General features: G+C 39.5%; 1 protein-coding gene across 1 annotated transcript; it reads right to left on the bottom strand.

Moving 5' to 3' along the window:
* Nucleotides 1-1,281: 1,281 nt before the first annotated feature.
* On the bottom strand, nucleotides 1,282-2,418 carry SPZ1 (spermatogenic leucine zipper 1). Its single transcript, XM_069492746.1, has one exon. The coding sequence runs from the start codon at nucleotides 2,416-2,418 to the stop codon at nucleotides 1,282-1,284; it is 1,137 nt and encodes a 378-aa protein (XP_069348847.1).
* Nucleotides 2,419-21,376: the final 18,958 nt, after the last annotated feature.

Below are 21,376 nucleotides of genomic sequence, written 5' to 3'. Positions count from 1 at the left end.
CATGTGACCTCCACCGACATTCCACTCCACTGGGGCTGGGAGACCGGGAGGAGTCACTATCAGGTGGAGGGTGGATTTCAGGCTCCCCACTCTGCCTCCTTTGCTCCATTCCAGAAGAGCTGAGGAAGAGAGCCTCATTACTGATGAGGGATAGGGGTGGAGATGTGGAGTTTTCCATGCAATTTGGCTGCATTAGAGAAGTTTTATCAAAAGGTTTCTGTCTTTCTAGACTGTCCCTTCCCTTATCTTTTGGCAAGAGAAATCAGGCTTTATGAGAGGTTGTTTTGTCTACATGCATTAGCACTTCTGGGTGTGGACTTCTCCAGGATATATAAGCGGCAAAAAGAAAACCCAGAGAACTCGACACCACGTTCCTTAAGTTTCAGGATCCCTAGCCAGTACACCTACTTCTCTCCACCTTTCAGAATCTTATGTTTGTTTTATATATAATCTCCAGGGTTTTGGGCTTACTTAGTGGCAATAAGGGGAAATGCATCTGCTCCATCTTTTCTGGAACCAGAAGTCCAGCTTCCTTGATGACAGATATTGGTTTTTCCCTGAATAACTCTACTGTCCCCACCTGGAGGAATGGGAGGATTTTTCCAGCAAAGAACAAAATCTAGATATATCTCTATTATTCTAAACAAGGTCCTTCCTCAAGGGCCTCTGCTGCCCAACATGCCCACAGTTCACTAATTGGAGAGCAAGGAAGGAATGAATGAGCCAGTGTGTGGGGAGATTTATAACAGAAAAACTATTAGTTTAGGGGTGGTTTATTAGCATTTTTTATTACTCCATCACATCCTATATTTTGAGTATAATAGGAAAGGAAACATACATTTAGAAAGTGAGCTTTAAAAGGTCACAATTAAAGCATTATATACTTCCCACCTTCCCAAAAATTCCCCCTCCCCAAGCAATGATTAAAGAAAGAAAAAAATACTGTCTTTACATTCTGGTTTTTATTTAGATTTTTACTTAATTGGACCTGTAACTTCTCACTTTTGGTTAAAGTGTCATAGGCTCTCTAATAATTATAAAAAAAAAAAAACAAAAAAAAACCCAACTTTGTAAAGGTGAAAAGTTATAAACTTGATGTAGACACAATGGTTGTTAAAGACCAAACTTACGTAATTACTAAGGTAATGAATAAAGTGTTAATCTTCTTATTCTACAGCTCTTTCTCAGTTGAACCAGCAGATCTACCCCAGGTCTGATGACAGATCATGCCTGAAGTTGGCCATATTAGATGTAGACTGTCTTTGCTGCTTTTGATATTTTCTATCTTAGGCTGCTGGCTGGCCTCTTTATTCCGAGAAGAGCTCTTGCAATACGAGTATTGAACTGGTTATTTCGAGCTTTCTTATTCCGACAAACATCTAGGCTTCTATAGAATCTGTCTTTTTTCTGAAACACACACTGCATTTCTTGCATGTTCTGCTTATATGTTTCTACTTTCCCTGTTTCTGATGGCTTCTGATCTTTCTTGTCCTGTTTACAGTTGATCTGAATTGCCTTGCCTTGCAGAGTTCCTGCTTTCTGCTGCTGCACCTCCTTGAGAATCTCCATTCCCTGCTGTAGGATTTGGCATTCATTCTCCAGCGAAGCTGCAAGCAAGTGCAGTGAGCGGGTGTCATGGCTCAATTTCCTCACTTGTTCCTCCAGCCTGTGCTGAACTGACGCTTCCTTAGGTTGGGCTTGGAAACAGACTCCACTATTTTCAAGAGACTCTTTTATGTCTTTCTGAGATTTCTGATACGATTTTATCAGTTCACTGAGCTCTATGTGTTGTTCACTCCAGTGTTCTGCTTCCTGTAGTAATTGCTCCATATTGTTCCTGAGTTTCTGATTTTCTTCTTGAACATTAAGGAATCTGCATTTTGCGTTTTCGTTACTTGGTGGAATTTCATGAAGGGCTTTTCTTTCTTCTGAATGATTTACCAAATCCCTTGCAAAAACTTGTACCGTGTTCTTGGAGTTCTGGTTTTCCACTATCATCTCCTTTTTCTTTGTATCCTGTTCTTTCTCTGGGTCTAAACTAACAAGAAGGTTTTTCACTAGCATTTTATTTATTTCATCAAGTCTTCTGATTTTGTCTTTAAGTTCTGACATATCCTTGGAAATATCACAAAGTTCTTTTGCTTCTGTGATCTTCTCTTCAAAATCTGCCACATCTTTAAGAATATCTTTAATTGCTTTTAAGAGATTTTGAAACTTCTGTTCAGTCTGTTGTTCTGTTACTTGATGGCTACTGTTCTTTAGGGAGAGGAGAGAGCCCCAGGTGGAAGGAGGAAGTAATCCGATTTCAAATAAGGCAACCATAATTTTAGGGTCCAAAGAGTCTTGATGGAGATCAGGAGTAGGGTTAATGGTTTCAGAGGGGGTGGGCATCTTAGCTGATTTAGCAGAGGTGGCCATCAGAGCACAAGGAAAGCAGAAAACCTTAGAGATTCCAGGAGGGGCAGGTGATGGTCCTCTGTGCAAATGGATGGAAAATGTGGAACCAAGCAGAAGTCAGAGACCAGAGTTAAGAACTAAAACTAGGGAGATGATGTTTAGGTGAAAGGTGACATCTTAGACGGCCTTGGGGGGAGGAGGGGTGGGAGAGGGGACCAGGAGCTGGGGCTCCATCTCTCCTCCTCTAAGCTCCTCGTGTTTATTCCCTGACCCTAGCAACCAGGTCTTTATTTTGTCACTGCATCATTGTGGCCCATCCCTGACTTCTGTCTCCTTTGTGTCACAATAGAAGCCTCTTAAGCTCCTGCCCAGTGACTCATGCATCAAAATCAACCTTGGGCTACACCTACTCCTCACCCCAGAAAGATCTACAACAGTCCTTCTCTTCCTCACTTCTAGGTTGCTATTCATCTCATTCTAACTGCACTGTTATTTCCCTACCTCACCCTCACACCCCACAGCTCCAACTTCCAAGGCAGTGTTTCTGTACCTCCTAAGGTCATGGCAGAGCCTCAGCCCTCCCTGGTGAGGTCCCCATTCTTCCAAAGTACCCGGAGACCTTACCGCTCCCATTGTAGGAGAGATGCTACTATAAAAGAAAGTTATCCGTATGAAACAGAATCCAGAGTGCTGCATCTTTTGTGATTTTAGGAAAATAATGTCAGGAATCCAACCATTCAAAAATATTCTACTGCAGTGAAAAGAAACTATCTGAATGCTTATTTAACAACACAATTACAAACTGGGACTTTTCCTGGCTTTGAACATAGGCTTAGCAACTTACTCCTGAATCATTTACACCAGATGATAGAAAACTTGAATCATTGCTCTTCACAGTAACTTGTTAAAATGACATCATTTATCTAAAGCATTGAAACAACTACTCGGGGGTTACAGAATAGCCACTGAGGTTCATTAAACTTAGTGCATTCTTGTCTTTTTGTCCTTACGAGTCAGGTCCTTGAGAATATGAAATTCAAAGAAAACGTTCCTTGTATATGATTTTTTTTCTTGGCTTTCAAAATCTTGCTAGTGAGTACTTTACTAGAGGCTTGCTTTCAATCTTAAGGGAAAATTCAATTATTTTTCCTTAAGGAAGAGAAATTTATGTGTTTTTTTTTTTTTTATGTTTTTGTTTTTTTTCCTTCTACAGCTACCAACTCATTTTGGCTTTAATTTCCCTGAGGCTCATGCTAATCTTTCAGCCAGCTGGGCTCAGGGCCATCGTCCTTGACTACCCAGATACAGCAGTATTGGTCTTTTTACTTGAAAAAAAGAGCACCTTTTCTAATTCACACAATGATGCCATAGACTCTAACAATTGCCTTTATGCTTTAATTCTATCTTATAAGGTTCAACTTTGGTTGTTATTTCCCCTTTGATTCAAGTATCAGTTAAGATAATTTTCTTAATCTCCAGGACAAGGGGAATTTTTTTCTGATTTGGTAATCAATTTCTAGCTTTATTTTATTGTACTCAGAAAACGTCTGTAGTAACTCTACTTTTTGAAATTGATATTTTCTTTTTGGTCTAATTATCACTATTCATGTATATTTCATGGATACTTAAAAAGAAAATGTATTCTGTATTTTCTCTTATGCTTGCAGCTTTTTGATGCTGTTGGACATAAATCTAATATTACCCTTGTCTTGGTTTTTTTAATGAAAACTGGCTTGAAGGTATAGCTTGGTCAAGATACCAAGATAATCTTTTTTCTTTAATCTAAAAAGGATTTAAATATTTCCTTTCTCTTTATAACTATAATGAATTCCAGTTAACATTTCTGTTAATTTTACTGAAATTTGAGTTTACTGTAGATGCTGAAAGGTATACAGGTGCTGGAAAACATTAAGTGGTCCTCTTTTCTTTATTGACCCATATTCCCAGTGAATAACCATGGAAGTTAAACACATTTGGATTGTCTTACAATTTCTATCTACTAAGTTTTCCATAGCTTAATGACTAAAAAAAAAAAAAAAAAAAAAAGAACTACAGAAAAGAGCAAAAAGCTGTTTCTAAAATTATTAGAGGGCTAGGTACAGTGGCTCACACTTGTAATCCTAGCATTTTGGGAGGCTGAGCCAGGATTGCTTGAGGCCAGGAGGTCGAGACCATCCTGGGCAACGTAGCAAGACCCCGTCTCTACAAAAAATTAAAAAAATTAGCTAGGCATAGTGTTATGAACCTGTAGTCCTAGCTACTTGGGAGGCTGATGCAAGAGGATCCATTGAGCCCAAGAATTTGAGGTTACATGAACCATGATTGTGTCACTGCACTCTAGCCTAGGCGACAGAATAAGACTCTGTCACTAAAAAAATAAATTAAAAAAAAATTATTAGAGGAAAAACTTGTATTGAATTTTTCTCTTTTTAAAACCAGTTTGCCTTTACAAAAATATAAAATCTTGTGTTCATCTTTAATGCATTTGAAGTTCAAAATGAATATCAATAGATAGAATGTGTTACTCATGATTCTTTTGGTGCCAAATGCCAGAGACTAAACTCACATTGGCTTAAGCCAAATAAACTGAGGCAGAGGGCAGGCTGAGGGGTTTGAGGGTGTCATTGACTCATGTAACTTAAAAGTCAAGGAAGGAGTAGCCTCTGGCATACCTGGATTTAGGGGGCTCAAGTTCAATAATTAGGATTTGACCTCCCCATTGCTGAGTTGCCTCTTTGTCTCTGGGCCTCTCTCTTAAGGTTCCCTCCCTACATGGTGGTGCCAGACAGCTCCAGGCTTATCTCCTACTAATGTAAGAACCCCAGAGAAATTATAAAGAAAATGTCTCTTTCTTTATAATTCCAGCAAAAGTGCCAAGGAAGGCATTGATTTGCCCAGCTTGGGTCATGTGCCCATGGAGTTTTGGGGTGGTCAGCGCATGGGCTGAATCAGAGAAAGAGTGGCATGCTGGGGGTTGTATCAGAATACAGGGGAATGAGTGGATGCTAGGCAAAATGGACAGCTGCCTACCACATAGTGCCTAAAACAGAATCATAACACAAGGCACTGCTTTCTAACCAAATGAAAGACACTCTATCCCTTGGAGATTCTGATAAAACCCTTTTTTTTTTTTTTAATAGATGGGGTCTCATTCTGTCACCCAGGCTGGAGTGCAGTGGCACGATCATCACTCACTGCAGCCTGGAACTCAAGCAATCCTTCCACCTAAGCCTCCCAAATAGCTGGGACTATAAGTGCACGTCACCATGCCTGGCTAATTTTTTAATTTTTTTTTTGTAGAGACAGGGTCTCACTCTTTTGCCCAGGCTGATCTCAAACTCCTGGCCTCAAGCTATCCTCCTGTGTTGGCCTCCCAAAGCTCTGGGATTATAGGCATGAGCCACTATGCCTGGCCAAAATCCATTTTTTATGTGTGAATACATTTTTTAACTTTTTTTGAAAAAATTTTAGACTTAGAGAAAAGCTACAAAAATAGTACAGAAAGTTCCCTTTACTTAGCATCTCCTAACGCTAACATCTTACATAATCATAGTACAATTGTCAAAAGTAACACTGGCACAATACTTCTAACTAAACTACAGATTACTGGGATTTTACCAGTTTTCCCACTAATGTCCTTTTTCTGTTCCAGGGTCCCACTCTGCATTTAATTGTCATGTCTATTTTCTTCTGTGACAAAGCTCAATCTTTCCCTGTTTTTTGTGACATTTTTGAAGAGTATTTCTCAGTTATTTTATAGAATTTCAATGTTCAAGCTATTTCCCCTCTAGACTGGCTACATAGAAGTGCACGACTATTAATACATAAAAGCTTCATACAAATAATGATGCCTAAAATCACACCCTGCATAGGATCCCTTGTGAATATGAAGACTCTAACTCTTGAATACTCATCACCAATCAGCCGCTATTCTTTGGTTTAAAAAAACCTATTAAGTCAGGCATGGTGGCGCGTGCCTGTAGTCCCAGCTACACGGGAGGCTGAGGCAGGAGGATTGCTTGAACCCAGGCGTTCTGGGCTATCGTGTACTATGTCCTCTCTGAGTTTGGCATCAATATGGTGACCTCCTGGGAGTGGCGGACCACCAGATTGCCTAAGGAGCGGTGAACCTGCCCAGGTCGGAAACAGAGTCAAAACTCTAGTGCTGATCAGTAGTGGACCGTGCCTGTGAATAGGCACTGCACACCAGCCAGGGCAACATAGTGAGACCCTGTCTCTTAAAACAAAACAAGAAACAAACAAAAAACCTATTAAATAATTGCATAAAATAAAAATATTTTTATTATGACAAAAAGCTTTCTATCATATTAAAATTATTCATATACATTTGAGTAAAAAATAAATTATTATAACCTACAGAATAAAATAAATATGAATTTATACTCATATAAGCACATAGTTGAATGAATAAATAAAGGAAAAGAGACTGTCTTCTTTATCAAATAATTCCAGTCAATAAATATAACAGGAATAAGGGAAACAGAAAACTACTACTAGAACACCACATTCAGTAATTGTTGGAGGCAAGATCCACCCATGGGTATTAAAATTAGTAGACAAAAACGTGAGGAGAAACAGAATATTTGCATAGTCTCAAAGTATCTATTAGATGTTTGCTAATTACAAAGGGGAAGATAATAACTTTATTCAATGGATAAATCCAGCAGATAACCTCTTTTTTTTTTTTTTTTTTTGAGACAGAGTCTCACTTTGTTGCCCAGGCTAGAGTGAGTGCCGTGGCGTCAGCCTAGCTCACAGCAACCTCAAACTCCTGAGCTCAAGGGATCCTCCTGTCTCAGCCTCCCGAGTAGCTGGGACTACAGGCATGCACCACCATGCCCGGCTAATTTTTTCTATATATATTTTTAGTAGAGATGGGGTCTTGCTCTTGCTCAGGCTGGTCTCGAACTCCTGAGCTCAAACGATCCGCCCACCTCGGCCTCCCAGAGTGCTAGGATTACAGGCGTGATCCGCCGCCCCCGGCCTCAGATAACCTCTTAATGGAGTGATCAAGGTTAATGTCACCAGAAATAAAACATATTGACATCATGTACCTTTTGATATGTCATCGGGTACATGTCCTGAGAAGGACATATCACTTCTGTATCATCTTGCCAAAAATGGATAACCTCAATCTAATAATAATTAGAAATTAAATCAACACAAACTGAGACAAACTGCTATTATTCTGTTTTAGGCACAATGTAGTGAGCATCTATTGGTTTTGCCTGACAGACACTCATTCTCCATATGAATAATTTTAATATAATGCAAACTTTTGGTAAAATAAAACATATTTTTATTTTATGTAATTATTTAATAGTTTTTTTTAACCAAAGAAAAATAGCTAGTTGACTACCCAAAGGTTAGAGTCTTTATATTCACAAGGAATCCTATACAGCGTGTGATTTTAAACATCATTATCTGTATGATGCTTTTATTAACAGATGTAGTAGTGCACTTATAGGTAGCCAGTTTAGAGGGGAAATTGTCTGAAGATTGTAATTTTTATTCCGAAAATCAAAGTACAGAACCCCTTTTTCTCGGCTGTCCTCTTCTCTTTGACCACCAGGTGGTGGTATGAGCTTTAAAAAAAAAAATCACCATGCACCCATTCCGTGTGTGTCTGTGTGTGTGTGTGTGTGTGTGTGTGTGTGTGTGTGGCATAATATCTGAACTCTAGAATGAGTGGAACCTTAGAGAAATTCTCATCCACAGTCATTTTTTTCAGAGTTTGGGAGTGTAGATTATAAAAGACTTGCCCAAAGTTACATCTACTTATATGATGAGAGCTGGGATTAGAGTCCAAGGCTCCTGCCTTGTTAAAGTTGCAGGTTCTGCAGATCAAGAGGCCTTGGAAGAATTTTTAAAAGCCATACTTGCTAAGTGTTATACAGGAAAAGGACTAAGTGGAAGAACAGGTTTTCCACACTGATGAGATGGGCTTGTTTTACAAGCACGTTGGCAAACAAACTTATATAACGCAAATGGCATTTCAACTGACAAAAATGTTGAGACCAGAAGCTCATAAGAACCTAGACCTGTATTGCCCCTAGAAACAATAGTTCAGTATTCACCAATTCAATATTCAAGGTGACTTTACAGAATATATCTACTGCAAATGACAAGAATCAGCTATATGTAAAGATAAATTAAACAAAAGAAGTGCAAAACTTACAGTCTGAAAACCACAAAACAATGTTGTAAGATATTAAAATCTTAAATAAATGGGAAAAAGTCTCATGTTTATGGATGTGAAAACTTATTAATAATATTGCTAAGGTCAGTAATATTCCCATTGATTTACAGATTTAACATAGTCCCTGTCAAAATACTGGCTGCCTCTTGCAGAAATTGACAAGCTAATCATAAAATTCACATGAAAATTCAAGGAATCCAGAATAATCAAAACAATCTTGAAAAAGAAGAACAAAGTAGTAAGTCCCACATTACCTGATTTCAAGACTTACTATAATACAAATCACAGTAATCAAGACAGTGTGATATTAGTGAAAGGATAGACACATAAATTAATGGAACAAAATAGAGAGCTCATAAATGGACCACACAAACAGTCAACTGATTTTTACCAAAGAAACAAAGGCAATTCAATGGAAAAAATAGTCTTTTTGACAAATGGTGCCGAACACATTGGACATTCACACGCAAAAACAGTAAACTTTGACACATACCTCATACCCTAGATAAAAATTAACTCTAAATGAATCATAGACTTAAATGTAAAATACAAAACTGTAAAACTTCTAGAAGAGGCCAGGCATGGTAGACCATGTCTGTAATTTCAGTACTTTGGGAGGCCGAGCTGAGAGGATCGCTTGAGGTCAGGAGTTTGAGACCAACCTGGGAAACATAGCGAGATCTTGTATCTATTTTATTTTAGTCTCCCTCTGTCACCCCAGGTAGAGTGCAGTGGTGTCATCATAGCTCACTGCAACCTCAAACTCCTGGGCTCAAGCGATCCTCCCACCTCGGCCTCTAAAGGAGCTGGGACTACAGTTGCACTCCATCACGCCCGGCTAATTTTCATATTTTTTTGTAGAGACGGCTCTCGCTTGCTCCTGCTCAGGCTAGTCTCAAACTCCTGACCTCAGGCAATCCTCTTGCCTTGGCCTCCCAGAGTGCTGGGATTACAGGCATGAACCACCTCGCCCAGCCTTGTATCTATTTGAAAAACAAAAAAAGTTTCTAGAAGAAAACATAGGAGAAAGTCTATGTGACCCTGTACTTGGCAATAAATTTTTAGATTTAACACCAAAAGCATAATCCATGACAGAAAAATTTGATAAATTGGACTTTCTCAAAATTAATAACTTTTACTTGTGAAAGACACTGTGAAGTGAACAAAATGACAAGCCATAGACTGGGAGCAAACACTTGCAAATCACATATGTGATAAAAGACATATTTAAAATATATAAAGAATTCTTAAAACTCAACAATAAGAAAACAACTCAATTTTTCAAACACACAAAATATCTGAATAGACCACTTCACCAAAGAAGATATCTGAATGGCAAATAAGCACATGAAAAGGTACACAACATCAGTTTTCATTTAGGAAAGGGCAAAGTATAAAACAATGAGATGCTACTGCATATACATTAGAATATTTAAAATAAAAAACAAACTGACAATAGCAAATGCTGTCAAGGATTTGGAACAAGGGTACTGTCTTTCATTGCTGGTAAGAATGCAAAAATGATATAGCTACTTTGGAAGACAGTTTTCCAGTTTTTTATATTATTAAATATAGACTTACCATATGACCTAGCAATTATGCTCCTAGGTTTTTTTGTTTTTTTGAGATAGAGTCTCACTCTGTTGCCCAGGCTAGAGTGCCATGGCGTCATTCTAGCTCACAGCAACCTCAAACTCCTGGGCTCAAGCAATCCTCCTGCCTCAGCCTCCTGAGTAGCCGGGACTACAGGTGCATGCCAGCACACCTGGCTAATTTTTCTATTTTTAGTAGAGACAGGGGTCTCGATGTTGCTCAGGCTGCTCTCAAACTCCTCAGCTCAAGTGATCCTCCCACCTCAGCCTCCCAGAGTGTTAGGATAACAGGCGTGAGCCACTGTGCCTGGCCTTGCTTCTAGGTATTAACCCAACTGTTTTGAAAACTTTGAAAACTTATGTCCACACAAAAGCCTGTATGTGAATGTTTATAGCAGCTTTATTCATAATTATCAAAAATTGGAGCCAGGTACAGTGGCATGTGCCTGTAGTCCCAGCTGCTCAGGAGGCTGAGATAGGATCACTTGAGCCCAGGAGTTTTAGGCTGTAACATGCAATGATCACACTTGTGAATAGCCACTGCACTCCAGCCTGGGCAACATAGTGAGACCAGGTCTCTAAATAAAAAAAAATTTTTAACTTGAAGCACCCAAGATGTCCTTTGACAAGTGAATGGATAAACAAACTGTGGTACATACAATGGAAAACTATTTAGCAAGAAAACCAGAAAATGCTGTTCATCCACACAGTAGCATGGATGAATTGTAAATGTATTTTGCTAAGTGAAAAAAATCAGACTGGAAATGCTATATATTGGATAATTCCATTGAGAAGACATTCTGGAAATGGTAAAACTATAGGGACGGAAGACAGATCAGTGGTTTCCAGGGATCCAGGGATTAGGAGAGAAAGAAGTTCACAGGGAAAGCACGGGGTATTCTAAACTGACCCATGTTGGTACTGGAGTGATGGATATATGACTCTATGTGTTTATCAGAACCCATGATACCCTAAAGCACAAAGGGTGAACCTTAAAGTATGAAAACTAGAAAAAAAATCAACCAGGAGGCCGAGGATACAAGGGATGGAATGCAGATTATGAGACAGCTTAATGATTTATTTCCAAAGAGTAGGGTACGGAAAGGGGGGATCAAAGTAACTTCACAGTGGAGAACCGGGCAGTCACCACCTTAACCAAGTGATCGAAGTTAACATCACCAGTAAAGGGACAAACAAATTTTTCTGTGCCTCCTGTATGATATACTGAGGACACATCACTTCTATAGCATTCATGGACAAAATACATAATATGAATGTAAGCATGAGAAAACACAGAAAAAAACAAAATTAAAGAACATTCTATAAATAACGCACTATACTCTTCAAAAAAGTCAAGATCATGAAAGCAAAGAAAGACTGGAGAACTGTTTAAAGGAGACTCAGGAGCCATGACAACGAGCTGAAATATGTGATCCTGGACTGGATCCTGAAAAACAGTGATCTATATGTTTTTGGGACAATTAAAATTTGAATACAGTCTGTAGATTGAAGCCCGGGCATTGGTACATTTTAAAGCTCCCAGGAGGTTTCCACGTGCAGCCAAGTTTGAGAACTAGTAGAGCTCCTCCCCTGGTTTTTACTTAGACCTCACTGTTGGCCCAATTAGACCAGGCAGTTTCTAACTCCTGCAATAAAGTGCCTCAGGAACTCTAAGAAGCTCTGAAGACAGCGAGATTGTAAAGATGACATGCTATAAACCTAATATTGGCATGCTTTTATGGTAATTAATAAGACTAATGATAATGTAACTGCATTAAAAGAATTAGAGAGGACTTGAATGATGTAACTAATCTTTCTTGCCAATCACAATGATGTTTCTTGGTCATCAGTTCTGCCTTCTTTCTTAATTTCTAAAGACAAGCTTCGATTGCTAAAGTAAAAAGGGCGCACAATGAAATCAATGCAAGAATAAGGTTAACAACCAAAGTAGCTTGTTTCCAGGTATCAGATTTCAGTTCTCTTGACTGTCAGGACTAAACCCTGCCAGCCTTTCTTTATGTCCGCTGGACCCAGAATGTGGACCTTTTTACCTCCGCAAAGACTTGTCACTGTTTACAAGGGCTGAAATCTCTAAGAAATAAAAAACAAAGCTGGGTGCAGTGGCCCATGCTTACAATCCCAGCTACTTGGGAGGCTGAGGCGGGAGGTATCTTGAGCCCAGGGGTTCGGGGTCGCAGGGAGCTATGATCACACCCCTGCACAATAGCACTGCCACCTCTCTCACCCCTAGCTAGGGCCCCACCTGGCTTTGCTTACCAGGCAAACTGCTGAACACTGTTCCCATTTCCTCACTCCTACTTGCTCTTCAAACCACTAAAATCTGCCTTCTTGCCCAGAACTTTACAAAATTCCTTAAAGTTGTCCTTGCTAATAAAGCCAAAGGACAACTTTCTATCGTTACCAACTGTCCTCAGCAACATTTGACACTCCCGGCCATCCCCGACGTGCACACCCAGAACAAGTTTTGAAGTCAGCAGCCTTAGTTCATCCTGGCCTGGTTACTCACTAGCCCAGCAAACGTAGCCTGTTACAATAAAATTTATTTAAAAAAACAAAACCCATCTTGAATTATTTAGGAATCATGTTCTTTTTTTTAAATATATTATAGAAGTGGATTTGCTTGTATTTCATTTAGGACTTTTACACTATGTTTATGAGCAATGCTTTTGGTTTTGCTTTTTAGCACAAAAGAGAGTTTATTGTCTCATTTTAACTGAAGAATCTGCTCATATGTGTGTTTATAAATAAGAGTGATTTTAATTTTCTTTTTTGTTCTGAGCTTGTCTGATTTGAGTGTCAGGGTTAAACAAGTCTTGCAAAATGACTTCTGCAACTTTCCTTCTTTTCTCTTCTATGAAATAGTTCGTGTAAGATGAAGATTAGCTGTCCTTTGAAGTTTTATTAAACAAACCTCTGAAAATATCAGGGGAACTTCTTTTTTTTTTTTTTTTTTAGACAGAGTCTCACTCTGTTGCCCGGGCTAGAGTGCCGTGGCATCAGCCTAGCTCACAGCAACCTCAAACTCCTTGGTTCAAGCTATCCTCCTGCCTCAACCTCCCAAGTAGCTGGGACTACAGGCATGCGCCACCAAACCTGGCTAATTTTTTCTCTATATATATATTTTTAGTTGTCCATACAATTTCTTTCTATTTTTAGTAGAGAAGGGATCTCACTCTTGCTCAGGCTGGTCTCAAACTCCTGAGTTCAAACGATCCTCCCGCCTCGGCCTCCCAGAGTGCTAGGATTACAGGCGTGAACCACTACACCCGGCCCGGGTGAACTTCTAGTTGGGCAGGATGTTGTCTAGATACCATAGACAATCTTCTCAGTAAAACTACTAAGTATGCTGAAGTGAATGTTTTTAAAGTTATGTAACTGTATTGCTGAGCTAGCCAAAAAAAATAAAATAATAATCAAAATGCAAGAAAGAGCAGGAATTTGGAGGAAGCAAGAAACTAGATTCTTCCCTCAGGGTATCTCCAAATGCTGGTGAACTTGAATTTTAGTTTTGATGGCTGAGTCTAATACAGAAGGGTAGGTGACAGAATCCATCTCAGAGTCTAATAGAAGATTCCCCTACAAAGCTGGGTCTGCAAGAGGCTAAGCCCTTTGCATAAGAGTAAACTAGAAATAAGTGCACACCAGGGAAGAGGAGAATAAGGAAATTTGCTTATCTCGACCTTGTTGCTGAGTGGAGAGAGAGGGGGAAATGACTTCCTTGAAAATTTAAAGCCAGTTTTTATTTGGTCACAAGGCTGCCTAAAGTAAATTTTCCAGTTGTCTTTGAGACTAAATATAGTCACAACTACATGTTCTGGCCAATGGGATGTAAGGGGAAGTGATTTGTGATTCTTGTATTTCATTTAGGATTTTTCCATGTACGTTTATAAATGAGATTTTTAATGTTCTTTCCTTGTGCTGGCGTTGTCTGGTTTGAGAGTTCTTAGAAAGGGAGAAAGGTATTGGGGTAGATAGCTAGCTGTCTCTGCCACAGTGCTACAAGAGGTGAATGAAACATAAAAAGGGGTGTCAAAGGAGTGTCACAGAAATAGAATTTTTACATGAGCAAGATGGATTCTAATGCCTCCTTTTTTCTAGAGAGATGAGGTCTTGCTCTGTCACCCAGACTACAGGAGAGCAGTGGCCTAATCATAGCTCACTGTAGCCTTGAACTCCTGGGCTCAAGTGATCCTCCCACATCAGCGTCCTGAGTAGGTAGGACTATAGCCATGTGTTACCACGCCCAGCTATTTTCTTTTTTTAATAGAGATGGGATCTTGCTATGTTGCCTGGGCTGGTCTGAAATTCCTGGGCTCAAGTGATCCTCCTGCCTTGGCCTCTCAAAGTGCTGGGATTATAAGCATGAGCCAATACACCAGCCTGATTCTAATTCTTTAAAGAAGATCCCAGCCCTAAATTTGAGCCAAGATAGCTGCCTTGCAAAAGAAGCCATAATTAGTGATGGAATGTACAGGAAGATGAAGTGAATTATTTTTGTCTTCATTCCAAAGTAATCTGGAGCATTCTGTGGGCTAGAAATGGGGAGAGTTTGGGTTTGAATTACTCAGAAAGAAAGGGGGGAATTTTGTGTGTGGGGGGGTGTGTGTGTCTATATTCATCAGAGAGTATTCATACAATCCAATTTAAATATTTCTTGAATGATCCCTTTTCCTGGATGTGCTTGACAGAGCTCTTATGGTTTTCTTCATTCCTCAGCTTCTGCTCTCATCTGTCCTAACCTACCTCCCCCTGATCCTCAAAGGAGTCTCATCTTACCTTCCAGTCTTGCCCTTGAGCAAGTCAGTCCTCCTTTGTCCCCACTGGCGGCTGGAGGCCACCATGCTGGGCTGAGTCAGAGACAGAAAAGCTGGGTAAGGAGTTTATCTAGGATGTAACTGCCAATGGAAGAACCTTATTCTAGTCACAGCAAAAAGTAAAAGATAAAATATTTGTAAACCCCTTCCAGCCCCCCTTTATTGCACGGATCCAGCTATGTGGCCCCTTGTCCTGTCACCAGGTCGAATCCTATGAACAACTATCTGTTGTCAACATTCTATACCAGTGGCCTTCAAATCTTTCAAGTTAATATAGGCCATATAAAAGTTTTGAAAAACTATATACCCCCTCACCCATTTTTAGTTTGACATCTAATATTTTTCATCAAATTTATTTTTGGTACATAGGATATAATTCCCACATGTTAAAATTTTGACAAAAATTTAATTGTTCATCTGTTTCATTTATTTATTTTTTTTTTTTGAGACAGAATCTCACTTTGTTGCCCAGGCTAGAGTGCTGTGGCGTCAGCCTAGCTCACAGCAACAAACTCCTGGGCTCAAGCAATCCTCCTGCCCCAGCCTCTGTAGCTGTGACAACAGGCGTGCGCCACCACCCATGGCTAATCTTTTCTATTTTTAGTAGAGACAGGTCTCGCTTTTGCTCAGGGTGGTCTCAAACTCCTGACCTCAAGTGATCTTCCCGCCTTGGCCTCCTAGAGTGCTAGGATTACATGCATGAGCTATGTTGCCTGGTCTAAATTTTAAAATTTTAATACACTTTGCTAATGCAACATATTTTGATACAATGCTTTTATGTTCTCTCATACTATTTGTTAAAAATCATAAAACTACACATTTACTCATTAATATATATAAAATGTCCACCATATAAGATAGTCCTTCCTGTTAAAGCATAAACCAGGCTGGGCACAGTGGCTCACGCCTGTAATCCCAGCACTTTGGGAGGCTGAGGTGGGAGGATCACTTGATGCCAGGAATTAGAGACCAGCCTGAGCACCGTAGTAAGACCCCATCTCTACAAAAAACAAAAAAAATTAGCCAGGCGTGGTGGCACAAGCCTGTAATCCCAGCTACAATACTTGGAGGCTGAGGCAGGAGGATCGTTTGAGCCCAGACACTTGAGGTTGCAGGGAGCTATGATGACACCACTGCCCTTTAGTACAGGCTACAGAGAGAGACCCTGTTAAAACAAAACAAAACAAAACAAAACAAAAAAACTCAAAATGCATTTGGAAAGATAGTTTACTAAAAGCAGTCAGATTAACACGGTAATAACATAGTACTCATAATTAATCTATTTCTATTAAAAAATTATAGGAACAACAATAAATCTATATGCCATTTCTTATTATTTTATTTGCAATAATATAGTGTAATGTGCAGTTAAAATTATCAGTTACTTATGAAAGGACAAAATGATTTTTAGAAGACACAGTATTTGTTCAGTAAATGAGTATGTGCATTGAATTCTGATGGCGTTTTTTGGAAATATTTAAATAAAAGGCATAAAATTTTCAGAAATAACACCATTAATTCCATTAGCCATTATGATCAAAGTTTTTCATCTATTTAAGGGAAAAAAAGACAATAATATATGTATGTGTGTGTAAAATAACTAATACATCCCCCAGCTAGCATATAATTTTAATTTTTATTAACAGGAGATAGAAAATATTAAACATTTTTAAGAGGAAATAAGATGAGGATTGACTATAATTGGAACAAGTGTTTTATGACATAATTTGATAAAATGTGTTTTAACAGTCTTATTAAATAATGTCTTCAAATCCAAAAGAAGTTATTTTTGGAAAATTTAGCTGTGGGTTTTATTACATACATTGAGACTAGGTAGTCCCAGAAAACATGGCCGCTCCATTGGAAGAAGCAGTGTCACTATGTTGTGCTCATGCAGAGCTCAGGGCGCTTTGCTTTCCCCAGCCTAGGAATGACTCTTAAGCTGAAAGGAATGTCTTGTATTTACGTATGGAGGGGGAATAGCCATTTGGCATCCAATATTTTTACCAATGCTTTTTGCTTTCCTCTCACTCAAATCTCCCTCGAAAGTAACCCATAGCCCTCAAGAGTCTGGGGATGGAAAGTAGAAACTGTCATCACTCCCAATATCCAAACCACAGTGTATCTGGTCCACTACATCTTCCCCCAAAAGCTAAATACTCCCAATTTTAATGCAACACTTCACTTTTAGAAACACATGTCTGGGAATGACAGAAAGCTTTTGTTAGGTTTATATACCTAGATTAATCACTAACAGAGGCTTCCCTGGAGGCATTTACAATCCAGGACAGGGCACTGAACCATAAAGATGCAGAGTGGCTGAGGGGAATGTCTTTCTTGTATAAAGTACAAGAAGCACTACTGTAGTTAATTGAATCCAACCCCATTAATTACAGGATGTACCATCATTTTATGGGCCAATAAGGAAGAAAAACACTGCAAGTTAGATTTATGATAATGCTCTCTTATCACTTAGAAATGTTACACTTATTGAAAGATCTTTAAAACACTCACTTAGACCCATTTTTTAACCTTGTAAATAAACAGGTTAAAGTATTTTTAAGTTGTCTTTGCAGCCAGAGTGGCTCACACCTCAACTCAGAGTTGATAACCGCTTTTCCCTTACAACATTGTCTTAGGGGCATCTAGAGCGTTGGCGAAGCAGCATTTCCCCAAACACTGCTCCACTCTCAGGGATTTTCTAAGTCACTGACATCGTCTATTTTTCAAGTTTTGATGCTGGGGCTTTCTTGCTGTTACCAGAAGGTGTCAGGCAAAGACAGCTATGGCAAGACTGCTACGTGGCCAATACAGATGGTAACCTGAATTTGGGATTTCAGGAGGATTAGCATGTAGGCGGAAAAAAAAAACATCTCAGAATCAATGAAATATAGTAGTGTGAAGGGGGAGGTAGGACAGGCCGGGCGCGGTGGCTCACTCCTGGAATCCTAGCACTCTGGGAGACTGAGGCAGGAGGCTCGCTTGAGCTCAGGAGTTTGAGACCAGCCTGAGCAAGAGTGAGACGCCATCTCTACTAAAAATAGAAAGAAATTAGCTGGACAACTAAAAATATATAGAAAAAATTAGCTGGGCACGGTGGCACATGCCTGTAGTCCCAGCTATTCGGGAGGCTGAGGCAGAAGGATTGCTTGAGCCCAGGAGTTGGAGGTTGCTGTGAGCTAGGCTGACGCCACGGCACTCTAGTCTGGGCAACAGAATGAGACTCTTTCAAAAAAAAAAAAAAACAAAAAACCCAACAACACTGTAGGGGGTGGTGTGGGTGGGTAAACTCACAACTAATAGTGTACAGGAGGGGGAGTGCACTGTATGGGGGAAGGTCACACTTGTAGCTCTGGCTTGGGCCAGGCAAAGGCAATATTTGTAACCAAAATGTTTATACCCCCATAATACTCTGAAATTTTTTTTAAAAGTATAATAAATTAAAGGCAGTATGTATGCTTTATAATCCTATTTTGGAATATACATATATGTATATCTGTGTGTAGACATTAATACCAAGATAAACTCTGGATGAATGTTCACTAAAATATTCAGTGATGATTTCCACATGGTAAAATTGGAGATAATTTTCAAATTTTTTGGTCATCTTTATGCACTTATTATTTCAAAATAATGAATGCAATGCTTTCATAGTCAGAGAAAGCAATGGTGTTATTTTGGGCATTTTTATTGATAAAAGGTTATTATATAACCATAAAAAAAAAAAAACACTGTGAAAACAGTGGCCACACACTGGGAAAGATACATATAACTGACAAAAGATTAGCAGTAGTAATAATAGCAATAATGTAATGATGATGGCAACAATAATAGCAAATGCTTATATAAAACTTACTATACATCAGAAACTATTTCCTAATACTTTCAACACTTATTATTGTATTTTTATTTTATTATTTTATTTTGTTTAGAGATAGAGTCTTGTTCTGTTACCCAGGCTGGAGTGCAGTGGGACGATCATTGTTAGGGTGGAAAACTTAGTAGGTGCTCACGGGAGGGTGGAGAAAGATTTCTCATGCAGAGATTAGGATAGAAAGAAGAGGTTTATTTACTTTTCCTGGGGAGGGGAAAAGGACCAGCACAGAGGTGGAAAGGGAACAGTGTGCTGGCCCCGAAAACCAGCTACTGGGGCTTTTTAATCGGGGCTGTAAAAATGGCAGGTAGTGTCGAGAAACTGCTGCATCCACCCCTTCCTTTCTTCTTGGCAGCAGGTCGATAACAAAAACTGGGAGGATGTCAAAGTCTGAGAGTTGGCTCTCCTGCCTTTCCTTGGAGAAAGGATTATCATAGGAGATGTGACTCTATCCTGGAGATAGGGCTGAGGCCTGGAGTTCACAGCCTGCTGTTCACTCAGGAACTCTTTAGACTGTAAAAAAGCAGATTCTCAAAAAAAAAAAAATTTTTGAAAGAGAGAAATTTACATCTCTTTTCTGTCCATTTAGTTCTTTTCAGAAGTTGTGCAAAACAGAACTCCTGCAGAGTGCCCATTTTTGAGAGACTTCATTAGGATTGATCTTTCACTGTTACTGGGGATTAGGTATTTTCCTGAGAGCCGCCCCTTTCAATCATAGGTCACTGTAACCTCCAACTCCTGGGCTCAAGACATCCTACTGCCTCAGCTGGGACTACAGGTACGTGCCACCATGCCCGCTAATTTTTTTAAAAAATTTTTATAGAGAAAGGGTCTCTCTCACTTTTTTGCCCAGGCTGGTCTCAAACTCCTAGGCTCAAGTGATCCTCCTGCCTTGGCTTCCCAAAGTGCTAGGATTGCAGGTGTGAGCCACCGTGCCTGGCCTGTTACTGTACTTTTTATTTTTATAATCTGGCAGATACAAAATGGCATATCATTGTGACTTGAATTTGTCTACCTCAGCAATACAGTTAAGTAATTTAAAAAATAATAATTTTAAAAACATTTATTCCATATCATTTACTCCATAACTCTCATCTACTCCCATCTGATTTAATGTGGGGAACTTGTCCCTTTTATTCCTTTACCACTATTTTAAAGGAATAAATGTACTGTAGGTATTGAAAAAGAGGGGAAATAAATGTTGTCATTCTGTCTGCCATTTTGAGCCCCAAACTTCTCTTCCTTTACTTTAAAATTATTTTAGCAGAACAAAAATATAAGGCAAGACTTACCATGCAAGCTGTCCTCATCCTGATGTGCCCTTGAGAACCTTGTCCTGCTTTGGACATAGAGCAGAGATAAGGCTCCCGATGTTCCTAAACATACACGCTGGGACGTGACGTGACGGGATTCCATGGCCCCAGCCTCCCATCTCACAGGAGGTGGTAATTCTTGCCTCAGGCTCTTCCCTGAAATCTGAGGGCCCCATATCACCCATGGTACACAGGGGTCACAAGAGTGCATGTCCTAAAATTTCCATCCCATCTGAACTAACAAATGTTCAAAGATCTGTTTGCACCCAAGCACTCCCTGTTGACTGATTCCCAGAGTCAGAGAACTCCTCAGTGTAGGTTAAGGTATTATCTCCTCCTGAGGGTTCGTGCTTACAAGCACCCACCACCTGTGGGACAGCTGACCCAGCCCGGCTGGCTACCAGCATCTGGCTGCAGCGGCACGTAGATCAATCAGTAAAGGCTGCAAGTATTTGACATTCTCAAAGACATAAGTGCATAGAAGGCTTTACGTCTACAGGTATTTTTTCCTTACAAGAACTGAACCCTACACTTAGGATAGAAGCTAAAACATTCTGTCTCCTATTTTTTCAAAAGCCTTTGTGTGTCCAAAGGAATTTAAAAATAATAGTACCAGGAAATCCTGTACTTCTAAATGAGAAACCTCCCAAAGTTATCTCCTCCTCGATGAGGGAGTGAAGTTGTCACCAGGAGCCTCTTAGAAGCTAGACGCAAATCTGGAGGTTGGCAGCAGCTCAGGCCTTTCACAAATTGTTATCTAGTTTCTCTTGGGAGAGGCTCAGCTGAGCCTTTTCTCTGTGCTTTCCACTAATCCATCCCATGGCCCAGCAAGAAAGTGTGGTGCCAGTTCCCTGCCTGGGCTCACTGGCTCTAGTCACACACGCCTATTTCCAATTTCATACTTTGAGTGGCGGATCAGAAACGAATGCACCTGAGGCTTCATTTACTTTTTCAGAAAATGTAGTCCCGTGGTGGAGTAGAAGTTCGCTGCTTTTAAATAAAGCAAAGGAAAAAGAATGTTTATTCCTGCTTTCAACTTGCACAATTGGCATGGGAAAATAAGACACACAAAGAAAATATCCAAAATTTTTGATTGATTAATGTCAGCTCAATAAATGCATATATATATATATATATATATTTTT

This window comes from Eulemur rufifrons, chromosome 17 (genome assembly GCF_041146395.1).
Source record: "Eulemur rufifrons isolate Redbay chromosome 17, OSU_ERuf_1, whole genome shotgun sequence".
Taxonomy (NCBI): Eukaryota; Metazoa; Chordata; class Mammalia; order Primates; family Lemuridae; genus Eulemur; species Eulemur rufifrons.
The sequence above is the reverse complement of the archived record's forward strand: the minus strand, read 5'-3'. Positions and strand labels throughout refer to the sequence as shown.